We start from the raw sequence: 13,061 nt of genomic DNA, 5'->3' as shown, positions 1-13,061 counted from the left end.
AGAGTAGCTGGTCTTAAGATGCAAGCCTGGAATAGTTTGTGTAGAGAAATGTAAAATATGCATGCAGTTTTTCTCCTTTGAAGAAATATATCCAAGTGACCCACTAGAAGGGCAAACTGTAGCAGGAAAAGGAGGAAGTGGCTGTTTGAATCAAAACCTGCTTTGTTGAGCTTGTAAAAAAAATAATCTCATGACAATATTGGACAGCATCAATTGCTTGGACTAACGATGAATGGAATCTTTATTTTTAAGGTTGCTGAGAATGTGATGGAATGTTAATTATCACCCTGTTGTGTGAGAGAGAGGTGGAAAGAACATTACTGTACTTTGGTATATGTGTTGGAAATCCCCTTCCATTTGGATCAACAGGATTTATCCAGTAAATGTCAAATTTGCTAGGAATTGTTCTGTGTTACATCTTTATTTTTTGGTGAGCTGATTTTGAGTTTAAAGGTCAAGGGACCCCTGACCGTTAGGTCCAGTTGCGGACAACTCTGGGGTTGCGGCGCTCATCTCACTTTACTGGCTGAGGGAGCCAGCGTACAGTCATGTGGCCAGCATGACTAAGCAGATTCAGGCGAACCAGTGCAGCGCACGAAAATGCTGTTTACCTTCCCGCCAGAGCGGTACCAATTTATCTACTTGCACTTGACGTGCTTTCGAACTGCTAGGTTGGAAGGAACTGGGACCGAGCAACGGGAGCTCACCCCATCGTGGGGATTCGAACTGCTGACCTTCTGATCGGCAAGCCCTAGGCTCTGTGGTTTAGACCGCAGTGCCACCCGGTAAAACAGTTACTGCAGTTTAATTGAATGCTTAAAGCTTGCAGTTCTTGAACTATTGACCAGAGCAACCATAAATCTCATTAATCCTTTCAGCTTTGATAAGCTATTGTTGAGAGTAATGAGAGATTAACACTTAACTTTTAACAGGGGTCTCTTTGCAATTTACTTAATTGTCATATAACTTCTTTATGATGACCTGCATTTGCTGAAACTGCCACATCTGCATAACAGCATAACAAAGCACCAGTGGCAGAGATCACAGATAAAAAAGGCATTTTCTACTTTCTGAAATAGTCATAGTTGGCATTTTTTTCTGTAGTCAAATGTCAACCTACACCTTTCTTTTCCTGGGGTTTAAATGTCAACTTATTCTTTGTAAGGTAGTTTCTAAACAGTCTCTTCACCGAGTTGGTTTCTGTGCTGGATGCAGAGGAAGGATGGCACATTCCATCCCACCTCTGCCAACCCTCTTGCTTGCCACATGAAGTTGCTGGTACCTATGGCTAACACGCTAGTTCTTAATGTAGGACTGAATTATTGTGTATAAAAACATGGGCTACTATTTATTTAATGATCTGGCTTTTGATGCTTGAGATTTATATTTTTAAGACCCATTTTATTTCTGTGATTGTAAGTTGTTTTAAGTAGTTATTAATATTGTGTTTTAATTGTTGTGTAACCTTCCCTGGTACCTTAAGGGTGAAGGGCAAGTAATTAATAATAATAATAATAATAATAATAATAATTGCAAGGCTTTGTTGAACTGACTTTTAAGAGGTGGCATTCAAATGATTATTCCCAGCGAGTGAGGTGAGACTGATACCTTCCTAAGGGTGTAACTTATAAGAAAAATTGAGTTTCTGGCCCCTCCAAGATCCCACTTGTCCTGAAATCATTACATTGTGTAGTTTCCCTCCCATTCCCATGACAGCAGGCAGTGATGTGGAGCAGGGCTGAGAGATGTTCAGCATAATGCCGGCCCACAAGTTAAGCTCTTCTCTCCATAACCTGTTGTAAATTTTTCGCAAAGCTATGGTTTGGGGCTGCAGCTGTGTGCATCTTAAGTGGGCAAAATTGACCCCACTTTTGCATGAATAGCTTTGTTCTGTTTCTTTCTTTTGGGCAGGACAGAATATTCCCATGCTACACTTAACTATGTTTTCCTGACCTATGCTAGCTGGCACATGAATTTCCAACCTTGCACTAGCATTCCTATGCTGCCTTGGTTGATGAAATTGCTCTGGTCCTGCTCTAGAATTATGGTGAAAGGAAGCTATACTGGTGTTTCGGGAAGAGATCACGCAGCACAAAACAATTCTAGAGTTTGCATGAGTTTGGTAGGACTCTGGTTCATCTGCAGTTTACTAATGCAGAAGTCACTTCTGACTAAGTGATCCAGTTTGCCCTGTCATCCTTAAAACAGTAACTATGGAAATTGTGATGTGAAATATGTCGGTGGTTGCTCCACATTTAGGTTTTTTGTTTTGTTTTGCGGATGGCTGTCTTGTCAGCTAAGCCTGATGTTCAGGCTTGTCAGTTAAGCCATAGCTGTTCACAATATGAATCTGCAATTGTATAGGAATATTCAATTGAATAGGAAAACAAATGAGGAATTTGTTGCAGCTGCCCCAGCTATCTTCCCCTGACCTGCACTTGTGTGCTCTTCCATGCACTAACACAGGCATCCCCAAACTGCGGCCCTCCAGATGTTTTGGCCTACAACTCCCATGATCCCTAGCTAACAGGACCAGTGGTCAGGGATGATGGGAATTGTAGTCCAAAACATCTGGAGGGACAAAGTTTGGGGATGCCTGCACTAACATCTTCTCCCGACCTCCTTGTGCCTGATCCTGCTTTTCCCTGCTTCTCTTTTCCTTCCCCCTTGCCTTTCCTGTGAGTGTCAGCAGGTGAGAGAATGTTGTAAGGGCTGCTATCCTGTGAGTGGCACTTGAAGGGATGAGGAACTAATCCTGCTCAACTTCCCCAATTCCTGAAGATAGTGGAAGACAGGGGGAGGAAACTGGGATCAGAGTTCCCTGCTCTGGCAGGCTGAGTGAGGACTTGTCCCTCTGTTCCATCCCATAGCTGCCAACCCTCCTTTTTTTGTGGGAAACTCCCTTATTCCAAGCCACAGCTGTCAACTTTCCCTTTCTTTGCTGGAAATTCCCTTATCCTAGCGCCGTTTCCCGCTGCTATCCTGGATAGGATATATCTACCGTACACTGTCCCCAGGACAGGTGAGGCAGCTGATCCCTTATTTTCAAATCCGAAAGTTGACAGCTATGGTTCCATCCTCTGCTCCTGAGCACACAAAGGAGCAGCACACCTTCACAGACAGCTTGTCTGCTGGGTTTTTCTTGGGGGTGGGGCAGGTGTTAGAGGAGCTGGCCCCTTTTCTTTGTCAAAAGAGAGCTTGAAACTACCACCTTGTAGCTTGCAGAACTTCCCTTTTATGTGTGTATCTGAACTTTAGAGAGATTTATATAGGCTCTCTAAAGGGGGTTACTTAGATTTATTTGAGGTACATACAGGCTGCCTTTCAGGGGAAGCCCTCATAGCCCACCTCCCAAATAGCTTATTCAAAAGTTCCAGGAGGAATGTCTATACAGTATATCTCTTGGTGCTTCTGGCCACCACAAAGTATGTGGGTACTTTCAGTTATTTCAGGAGGCTTTGAAGACCTGCCTGTTTCAGATGGGCCTATGCATACAAGAGGCATTCTTGGCTGAGATGCTTGCTTGGTTTTTAGCTGTTTATTATACTGGATAATTAATTGTGGAGGGATTGCAGTAGTGTTTGTCTTCTGTATTATTGATAATTGTATTAGTACTTTTTAAATGCCATGTTGAAAGAGTGGTACCCAGAAAGGTTTGTTGTTGTTGTTGTTGTTGTTGTTGTTGTTGTTGTTAAGTCGCTTAGTCGTGTCCGGCTCTTCGTGACTCCATGGACCAGAGCACGCCAGGCACTCCTGTCTTTCACTGCCTCCCGCAGTTTGGTCAAACTCATGTTCGTAGCTTCGAGAACACTGTCCAACCATTTTGTCCTCTGTCGTCCCCTTCTCCTTGTGCCCTCAATATTTCCCAACATCAGGGTCTTTTCCAGGGAGTCTTCTCTTCTCATGAGGTGGCCAAAGTATTAGAACCTCAGCTGCAGGATCAGTCCTTCCAGTGAGCACTCAGGGCTGATTTCCTTCAGAATGGATAGGTTTGATCTTCTTGCAGTCCATGGGACTCTCGAGTCTCCTCCAGCACCATAATTCAAAAGCATCAATTCTTCGGCGATCAGCCTTCTTTATGGTCCAGCTCTCACTTCCATACATCACTACTGGGAAAACCATAGCTTTAACTATACGGACCTTTGTCGGCAAGGTGATGTCTTTAAGATGCTGTCTAGGTTTGTCATTGCTTTTCTCCCAAGAAGCAGGCGCCTTTTAATTTCGTGACTGCTGTCACCATCTGCAGTGATCATGGAACCCAAGAAAGTAAAATCTCTCACTGCCTCCATTTCTTCCCCCATCTATTTGCCAGGACTATTTCACCATGAGCAACTAAATTTCTATATTAAACATTTCCACCATTTGAGGCATGGTTAAGGAAAAGAACTCATATCATGGAGGGGGGAGACTTTTTTGGGGAGCAAAAGATGTATCTATGTATGTGCATGTGTGGAGCTGAACCCTCCCCAAGTTATGACTTAACTCCTCACAGTTTTCCCCAGGTGCTTTTTCCTTCAGCTGAGTTTTTGTACCCAAAGGAACGCACATGTGTGAAAAACATTGAGAGAGAGGAGCTGGGGTGTTTTCTTGTAAAACAGCGGAGAGGAGCCTGCAGAACTGATAGTGCCCCCCCAGCCTCCCCATTTGGGCTGTGGCACCACCAACCTGTCAATCCCCTGACACCATACAATGTTGGGCATGGACCAGGTAAACCAAACAGGAAGACTTGGGAGCACACTCTGACATATCCTCTGTATTCTTCCCTTCTAGCCACCGGTAGAATTCAGTGCGTTTGGAATTTGGTGCCCTTTTCTGTCTTCTGGGAAGAATCTTATGTTGCAACTGCGGCTTGAAGTCACGATGGAGCTGTGAAGGGGGAAGGGAAAGAACTGAGAGTGCACTTGAAATGCACTCCTGAGTCTTCATTTGCAAGCCTCAGGTTTAAAGGTGAGTTGCATGGCATCACATGATATCAAGTGATAGACAGGTGTGCAGCCTCACCCATCTGTCAGTCGTGCACAGAGCGAAGGGGAGTTCTGGATCTGGCTGGCTGTTCCCCATCACCTCTTCCTATGTTCCCCATCACCTCCTGTAACAGGAGACTATAGTCTAAGGCAGTGTTTCCCAACCTTGTGCCTCCAGCTGTTTTCGGACTACAATTCCCATCGTTCCTGACCACTGGTCTTGCTAGCTAGGGATGATGGGAGTTGTAGTCCCAAAACATCTGGAGGCACAAGGTTGGGAAACACTGGTCTAAGGTAACTCAGATTGATAGACTTAAGCCACAGTTCTCTTTTGTCAGCAACTGGGTCCTATGTTCTGAATTAATCAGGATCAGGTCTACTGCCATTGTGTCTAATTTGGGCCCAACTTGAAACACAGACTGGTTTCTCTGGACAGTTTTACCCTGTTTCTCATATTTTAAGACATACCCATAAAATAAGCCATAGCAGGATTTTTAAGCATTCAAGGAATATAAGCCATACCCCGAAAATAAGACATAGTGATAGGCGCAGCAGCAATGCCGGCCGCAGCAGCAGGAGGAGGAAAAAAATAAGACATCCCTTGAAAATAAGCCATAGTGTGTTTTTTTGAGGAAAAAATAAATATAAGACATGTCTTATAATATGAGAAACACGGTATTATGCTGTTCAAATAATGGACAAACTTCACTTCCTTATTGCTATGAGACAGAGCCTTACTTTTCTTCTGAATCATCTGGTTTTAGTACTTCCTCTAAAGTCAAGAATGTGCTTTTTCAAAAGTGAATAATTGTTTAGCTACTCTGTTCCAATTTCTTCTCTATTTCTGAATTCACTTCTGACTGCATATTTGGTATGTGTTTTAAGCTGACTACCTGTTCCTCCTCCTAAACTGGATCTCCTTGGGAATTTATATTCCACCCTTCAGTGTTACCACACCAGGGGACACTTTAAATAATATAAAAGTCATCAGAATAAACTGTGAAAAGCAGAATTCTTAAACAGCAGGACGGTAACATGCAGTGGCTTATGTTTCATTGGGGCATTACATGTGCACTTTCAATTTTCTTAGGATCCATGAAATGGCCACAGATGACAAAGCATCTCCAACGTTGGACACTCTGAACGACCTGCCCTACTCTCCTGGCAGCCCGTCTCACCTTACGCACTTCAAACCTTTGACTCCTGACCAGGATGAACCGCCATTTAAATCTGCATATAGTTCTTTCGTGAATCTCTTTCGTTTCAGTAGAGGTAACGATACATTGTTTGATTAATTGTTATGAGTGAAAACTTGCTGCCAAAAGTGGAACAGCCTATTCAAAGCATGCCAAAACTGCATGCCATTGGGCTCATTAACATGTAACACTAAACTAACTGGTTTATTGAAACAAGCCAACTTCACACTAACCACAGTTCCTGGTTAGCATGTAACACAAAACTGTGGTTAGACGAAAATTGAGTGAAAGCTTCCAATCTCTTCGCAGGAGCACCAGAGGAGGAGGGAGAGCCCATGAACTTGAGGCTTGCACACACAACCCTAGAAGAGCAATGCAGTCATTTAAGTGCAATGTAGCATGGACTGCACATTGTTGTTGTAACCAGCCTTGTGCAGATGCCCATTTTGTGAAATAAGTGGCCCTGCCCTCTACCTCCAAGCGTTCAGGCCAAAGTGGGTGACTTGTTTGCCAAAGTGGATAATCCTATCCAGTGTCTGGCTTGCATGTGCAGGTTTAGGTGCGCAAGGATAGGTCCCAATGTTACTGAGTGCTGGAACTCTGAGCATGCCCCAAGACTGTGTTTTGCTCTGAGCAATGGCTGTGTCATTGTGGTAGACCAACAAGAGCCCCTATGGTGGCAGATGGCATTGATCCCAGGCGTGAGGTTGTAACTGCCTAGTTGATCTCCAGTCCCAGTGACATATCTAATACAAACAACGCCTGTAACTGTGTCGTTAATCATCCATTGTGAGTTAATGGGTACCAGCCAGTCAGCATATCTTGCTTTGAGTCGGACAAGTGTCTGTTCTACTATATTTATGAAGAGGCTCACGTGTCATCTTTCAGGAGAGAAATGAGCATGTCACTAAAGTAAGATCTGACAGTCAGGGATTCCCCTGTGACTTGCTTTAAGTCCTCTGACAGAAGACGTAACTCTTATGACTCTGGCTGATCTAGGAAAACTCATCAACTGTGTCTTTGGTTTAAAAAACAACACTCATGTGTAGCCTGGACCTTTGTGAAAAGGCCTTTTCAAATTCAAGTTGAGGTTCACTCATTTAGTAGTCTATAATCGAGTGTATGTTGCACTCACAATTTGTTCAGCTTTGGAGGATTTTAACCCAAAGGTACTCTACACTGCCTTTTCCCCCCCTCCTCAGACATCGCACCCCCCCTCTGGTTGGCTGTGGAGCTGGAGTCTCTGTTTAACTTTAGCTACGGTAGCGCTCCTCCTTGTCACCTCTTTCCTCATTCCCCTGGCTTCTGAACCATGTTGGTTATTTCGCTCAGCCAGTGCCATTCTAAAGAGAAAAGTTTTTCTAGTTTTAGACTGGAATAAGGAGATTCAATGGAACCCAAATTAAGATTAATTGTGGAGTAACTTGAAGAAGTAGGTGAAGTAGCTCATCCTTTTTGAGAGTATTGGTGGATGAAAAGGATTATGGTTTGGGAAGGCAGCGGATAAACATCTCCTTTGGTTAAGAGACCTGGTCTCACCTGACAACGCAAAAGGAATTATGACTGCCCTAATTTTTTGTTTAATAAAGTGGGTCACATGTTGTGCTTTTTCCTCCAAGTATGACCAGCCCCAGTCAACAGTAAGCTTCCAGGTTGTGATGAATAATTCTTGTAGGCATGAGAAACAAGTGACCAAAGAAGGAGGGCCTCCCAGACCAAAGGAACTGGGAGGTACTGAAGCCAAGAACTAGTTCCTCATTGCTTAGTAACTTGCGGGTTGCGATCCCCCAACATCTGAATTTATAGAAGCTGCCTAGAATGCAATTGGCCTGGAACTTCTTGCTGGAAGGTCTGGTGTGTGTTTGCACCTTCTGGAGGCTTGGCTCTGAAACTGGAGCTTGGTACTAGCAGTTATGAGAGGCAGGGTGCAGACCTACTGCTCTTTCTAGATGCAATGTTTGTAGTTGCATGATTCCTTTCGCCTGTAACTTAAAAGTGATGGATGGTGGTAATTGTTGAGAGCAGAGGGAGGGGGCTGTTTCCTTGGAACTGTCTTTGAAGAACAATAAATAATGTTTGGTCCTGATTTCCTTCTCTCTTTTGCTAATAAGAGTTGTAGGTGAGCACTGGCAGCCTAAGTGCTGTTTGTGCTGGCAATAGATAACTGAGGCTGCTGGCCTACGATAAGTTTTTTAAAGAGGTAAGCCCAGTGGGACTTACTTTGGGAGGTGGGAAATGCAGAAGATCGGGCTGCCAAAGAGTTATTTCTTTAGATCTAAGTCTTTCACTATGACTCAGTGTGGGAACTGTGGTTCCAGAGAGATTTATGAGAAATTTGGTAAACACTGGTATACTAGAGAAGTGCCTGTAAAACAATGACATTTCTGCTTTGTGTCTATTACCGATTCACTAGGTGGGACGATCTTTCCCAGGTTCATAAGTCATGGCTTATGTGTGAACAAACGCTAGTGTCTGATTTATTTGAGAATAATATAAAAGGGTAGTTTTCCAGTTCACATATCTCAACATTGATTAGACTAACACTCCCTCTTTCTAGACGATGGTCGTCTTGCTTCCTCCGTGGGGAGAGCAGAGACAGGACAGGGTGATCAACAGACGCTGAATGCAAGTTGGTCAAGTCCGCAACATACTTTGAAGTCGCAGTCGCTAAGGTCGTCACCTGTACCTTACAAAAAAAACCAGCCCTCTGGGGAGTTGCAGAGAAGATCTTCAGCATCTTTAGGTAAGAGTTCAGAGTTTGAAAAGAGTGCTTCGAAATTTTCCAAGCCCCATTCAGCTCAAGAGATGCTTCCAAGGAAACTTCTAACACTGTTCTTGCTTAAAAAACAATACACTCCTAAATTTGGCAATGTGAAAACTCAGTTTTTCTCTGTGTATGTGTGTTTGGTGTTTTTTTAAAAATTCATCTAAGCAAGAAGGAAAATCTGCCTGTGTTTCCTGCTGCTTTATTTTGTTACCCCTACATGGAATTTCTAATGTATACATTTATGGAATTCCTAATGCCATCCTTTTTGTTGGGAATGCGGAAAGTAGGAGGGAAGTACGTATGTGGGAGCAGATGGACGAATGTCTGCCCATTGTGACTTGCTTACCTTTGTGCCCACTGAAAAGTCCTACTTTCCAGACCTCTTTTCCCTACTTGGTGTAAAGCCAGAAGAACACAATGAAGACTTGTATTTTTCCACCTTATTATGTTTCGAAGCCATGAAAACTTGTTGTTGTTGTTTTTTAAAAAAGATAACTTCCAATGATCTGCAGAGTGGGGAATGCTGCAATTTGAGTCTGGGGCCATGAACACTTAAGAGTGTTAGCAAATGATACATAAATCGCTGGCTCCTATGCATGGTCCTGAAGCCCTAATGTGGGCATGCAGATTTCCCATTCCTTGTTGCTGCCTCCAGTAGATGTGAACAAAACCCTGGTGTGCAGCATTCAGCTGGCATTCCAAGGTTGCATAACAGGGCCGTGACCTAAGTAGATTAGATTTCAGCTGTGTCCAAGTCTAAAAGTCCAAACAGTTATTTGAAGTGAAATGCCCTCTGTTCTGTTAGGAGTCCTGATTTCCATCATGGGCTTCATCAGGCATCCTCAAACTGCGGCGCCCCCAGATGTTTTGGCCTACAACTCCCATGATCCTTAGCTAACAGGACCAGTGGTTGGGGAAGATGGGAATTGTAGTCCAAAACATCTGGAGGGCCGAAGTTTTGGGATGCCTGGGCTTCATTTTCAGGGAGAGAGTTGAGAGCTGAGCGAAAACTACATGTTACACTGAGAGATTGGTGATTAACTCTCTGACTTCTGTTGAATCAGATGGACCCACAGGAGTAGGGTAGTGTGTGGGACTGCTCATTTGTTTGGGGCAATAGCATGGGGCCATTTAACCCTGGGCTTACGCCATTTCCTGTTATAGAATGCCCCCCCCCCCGATAAGTTGCTCTCTGCTCTGGAAAGAGGAATACAAGCACCTCTCCCCTCATGCAAAGCAAATATCCCCTGGGAGAGCGTTTACATTGGGGGAAATGGTCGATGTGGGGCAGGGTTAAATCCTGCTTTGCTGATCCTAGTAGCAATGGGAAGTTTGCTAAACTCAGTACAAAAATATCAGGCAATTAGTTTTTGTTTAACTTAGCCACAGAAAGCTGAAGTTGTTAGCTTTTCCAGCATTTCAGATAATTAGTCCTAGACTTGTAACTAACTGCTGAAAAATATTGAAGAGCAGAATCTGTGTGTGCTTCTCTTGTGACAGATAGCCTCCAGGGGGCGCTCATTTCACTGGGATGCGCTGGTTTCTTTTCCCTGTCTTGTGTAGCGTTTACAGAGATCAGCATTAGCCTGTTTCAGAGTGTGGCCCTTTGGATAAAAAGTGCTTAACCCCAGTAGGAAATAATGAAGAAGATCTTTCTGCATACATAGACCAGGTTTCTCTGATTCCAGAACAGAGAAAGCAATAAGGGGGAAGTTATTTTAAGCCTTAGTAGCACTACTGAGACTTTCCCTTATTACAAGATGCATTTGCATAGGCTACTGCTACTTTGGCAGACTTTAGATCAGGCATCCCCAAACTTCGGCCCTCCAGATGTTTTGGACTACAACTCCCATCTTCCCCGACCACTGGTCCTGTTAGCTAGGGATCATGGGAGTTGTAGGCCAAAACATCTGGAGGGCCGCAGTTTGGGGATGCCTGCTTTAGATGTTCAAGAGCTAGGAACAAGGAGCACAAGAAGCGGTCAACACTATTGCACTCGACCCTTACTCTCAAAGGGGCAGCAAGGGCTAAGATTCTGGGGGCAGCCCTGCATCCATCTGTTGCTAGAGGGCCAGGTGACTCCATTGGCTAGGAGTGCCTTTTGCCAGCTTTGGTTGGCAAGACAGCTGTGACTGTTTCTGGATCAGGAAATCCAGACCTTTGCTGGCACCCTCCAGAATGGATTGCAATGCTGTCCTTGCAGCTGACCTGGAAGGTGCAGCTAGTAGGAAATTCAGCATCTCAACTGCTCCCTGGGGCAGACTGTCACCGTCATAGTTGGTCACCGCTGAGCGAACTGCACTGGCTGCCAGTGAGCTTCTAGATAACATTCAAGTTGCACATATTGGTGTACAAAGTCCCATACAATTGGAGACCAGAGAACACGTAACGGATAGGCCACAGATAGTGGTAGAGTTTTCTAGAAATCTTGATGTCAAGTTTATTCACACAGATTTTTTTCCTCCTTAATTACTGTCTCATTCCTTAACCTCTATGAGGTGCAAGTTGTCCCCCTGTTTCACTAAAAACATGAGCGATTGCTGTGTTACCATTCACATAAATTATACACCTGTATACTCCAGGATTTCTAAAGTAAACAGCACATGAACAGATAATATTCAGTAGTGCATATAACTGTATAAAAAATGAATTTATTACCGGTAATATAAAACAGCAATGCGAGAATAGCACAGCATGCGGCTCGACTCTCTTATATCTATAATACGGAGTGGGTGTATTTTGCGTATAATTTTCATATAATTAGTTGGGCTTTTAAAAAACCCGGATGACGCACAAGTGGCTTAGACACAAGCAGGCGCTCGATACAAGGGGAAGTCTAATGCAAGCAAAGCTCAGTCAGGTTTGGACAGTCAAGTTCTGTGTATAAATCTGCTTGAAATTGATTCCCCCCCCCCCCAGCCATAGGTTTCCCAGCCCTATTAGTGTCGTGCCAATATTTTTGCTTGTTTTAAAAAAATCTATCCATGCGAGGGATCAGTGAAAGTAAATAATGTGTGACCCGGGGGGGGGGATGTGTGTAGAGGGGCATGAGAGGTTTTGCCTATTGTTCTTTCTCTAAAATCATTGACCTTAAATAACCTCTTCACTTCTTTAATAAAACAGTCTCTGGAGACCTTCAGTGCTAGTCTCCTTGGGGAAACCCCTGGAGATGATCTTGCAAGCAAGCATTCAAAGAAGCTGGGAATGGGAGAAGCTGGCTCAGAAGCTGATGCAAAGTTGCTGTGCTTTTTTTTTAAAAAAAAGTAATAATAGAATATATGCACCAATCACCCATCTTGTAGTGATTTTAAGGTCAGAGCAGCAAGCAAGCGTTTCTCTCCCATACATATGAACAAGAAAGTTGAAGTGTGTGTGTGTTTGTTGTGGAGTGACCTCTTTTGCCAGTAGCAAAGACGTTGGTGAAATGCAGGGACGGGGAGACGAGGATTTGGCACCCTACAATCTGAAATAAGTCTGTCTCTTGCTGCATTTGAAGCACCAGTGTTGTAAATACTTCAGGTAGGATTCCCCTGATCTGTCTCTGAACAGCTCTTGAGAACTCTGCTCAAGTTCTCCAGGAGGATTGGGGTGTGCAAAATAAATGATTAGTTCCACAGAGTGGGAGCCAGATGGATTTGTGCTGTAGCACAAAGGCAGTTTTGTGAACGCTATGCAGAGCTCAGTACAGTTGAGGGGGGCGGGGCGGAGATCTGCTTCCGGGCTCTGGCATTTCAGACTGCAGGCAGGGGCCCACGGGACTGGATGCTCTCCTCCATGCAAAAAGTATTCGTTGGTCACTGAAAACTGCCATGTTGTGGCAGCAGGAGGCTAGCCCTCTCTGGCTCAAAGCTTAGGGATTTAGCGTGCAGAGATTTGTTTTCAATGGAGCCATCCAGTCGTGCAATCCCCAACCTGCATCCTGGTACAGTCCAGGAACAGTGCTATCCCCCCTCAGTGCAAACTAGGTGATGGGGAGCAGAACTTTTCAGTGCAGTTTGGCTGTCATAAGAGCCATGGGGCAGAGCTAGCATAACTATAGGTCATAATTTGTTGAGCAAGCCAGGATGCATCTTGCACTTTCTTTGCTCATCTGTAGTTTGTTTCACTTGATGCTAGTTGGTTTCTCTCCCCACC

At 44.2% G+C, this 13,061-nt stretch overlaps 1 protein-coding gene across 4 annotated transcripts in view; it reads left to right on the top strand.

Annotated features, from left to right (window-relative positions):
- The window catches only part of PIKFYVE (phosphoinositide kinase, FYVE-type zinc finger containing), an 82,061-nt gene that overhangs the window by 1,389 nt on the left and 67,611 nt on the right, over nucleotides 1-13,061 (top strand). For all 4 annotated transcript variants that reach the window (XM_035138348.3, XM_035138332.3, XM_035138340.3 and 1 more), the window contains exons 2-4: nucleotides 4,771-4,947; nucleotides 6,055-6,236; nucleotides 8,718-8,903. In XM_035138348.3, coding sequence (XP_034994239.3) covers nucleotides 6,065-6,236; nucleotides 8,718-8,903 — 358 coding nt within the window. In that variant the 5' untranslated portion in view covers nucleotides 4,771-4,947; nucleotides 6,055-6,064. The remainder of the gene's footprint in view (nucleotides 1-4,770; nucleotides 4,948-6,054; nucleotides 6,237-8,717; nucleotides 8,904-13,061) is intronic.

The sequence above is a fragment of the Zootoca vivipara genome, chromosome 1, assembly GCF_965207765.1.
Source record: "Zootoca vivipara chromosome 1, rZooViv2.hap1.1, whole genome shotgun sequence".
NCBI classification, from domain to species: Eukaryota; Metazoa; Chordata; class Lepidosauria; order Squamata; family Lacertidae; genus Zootoca; species Zootoca vivipara.
The sequence above is the reverse complement of the archived record's forward strand: the minus strand, read 5'-3'. Positions and strand labels throughout refer to the sequence as shown.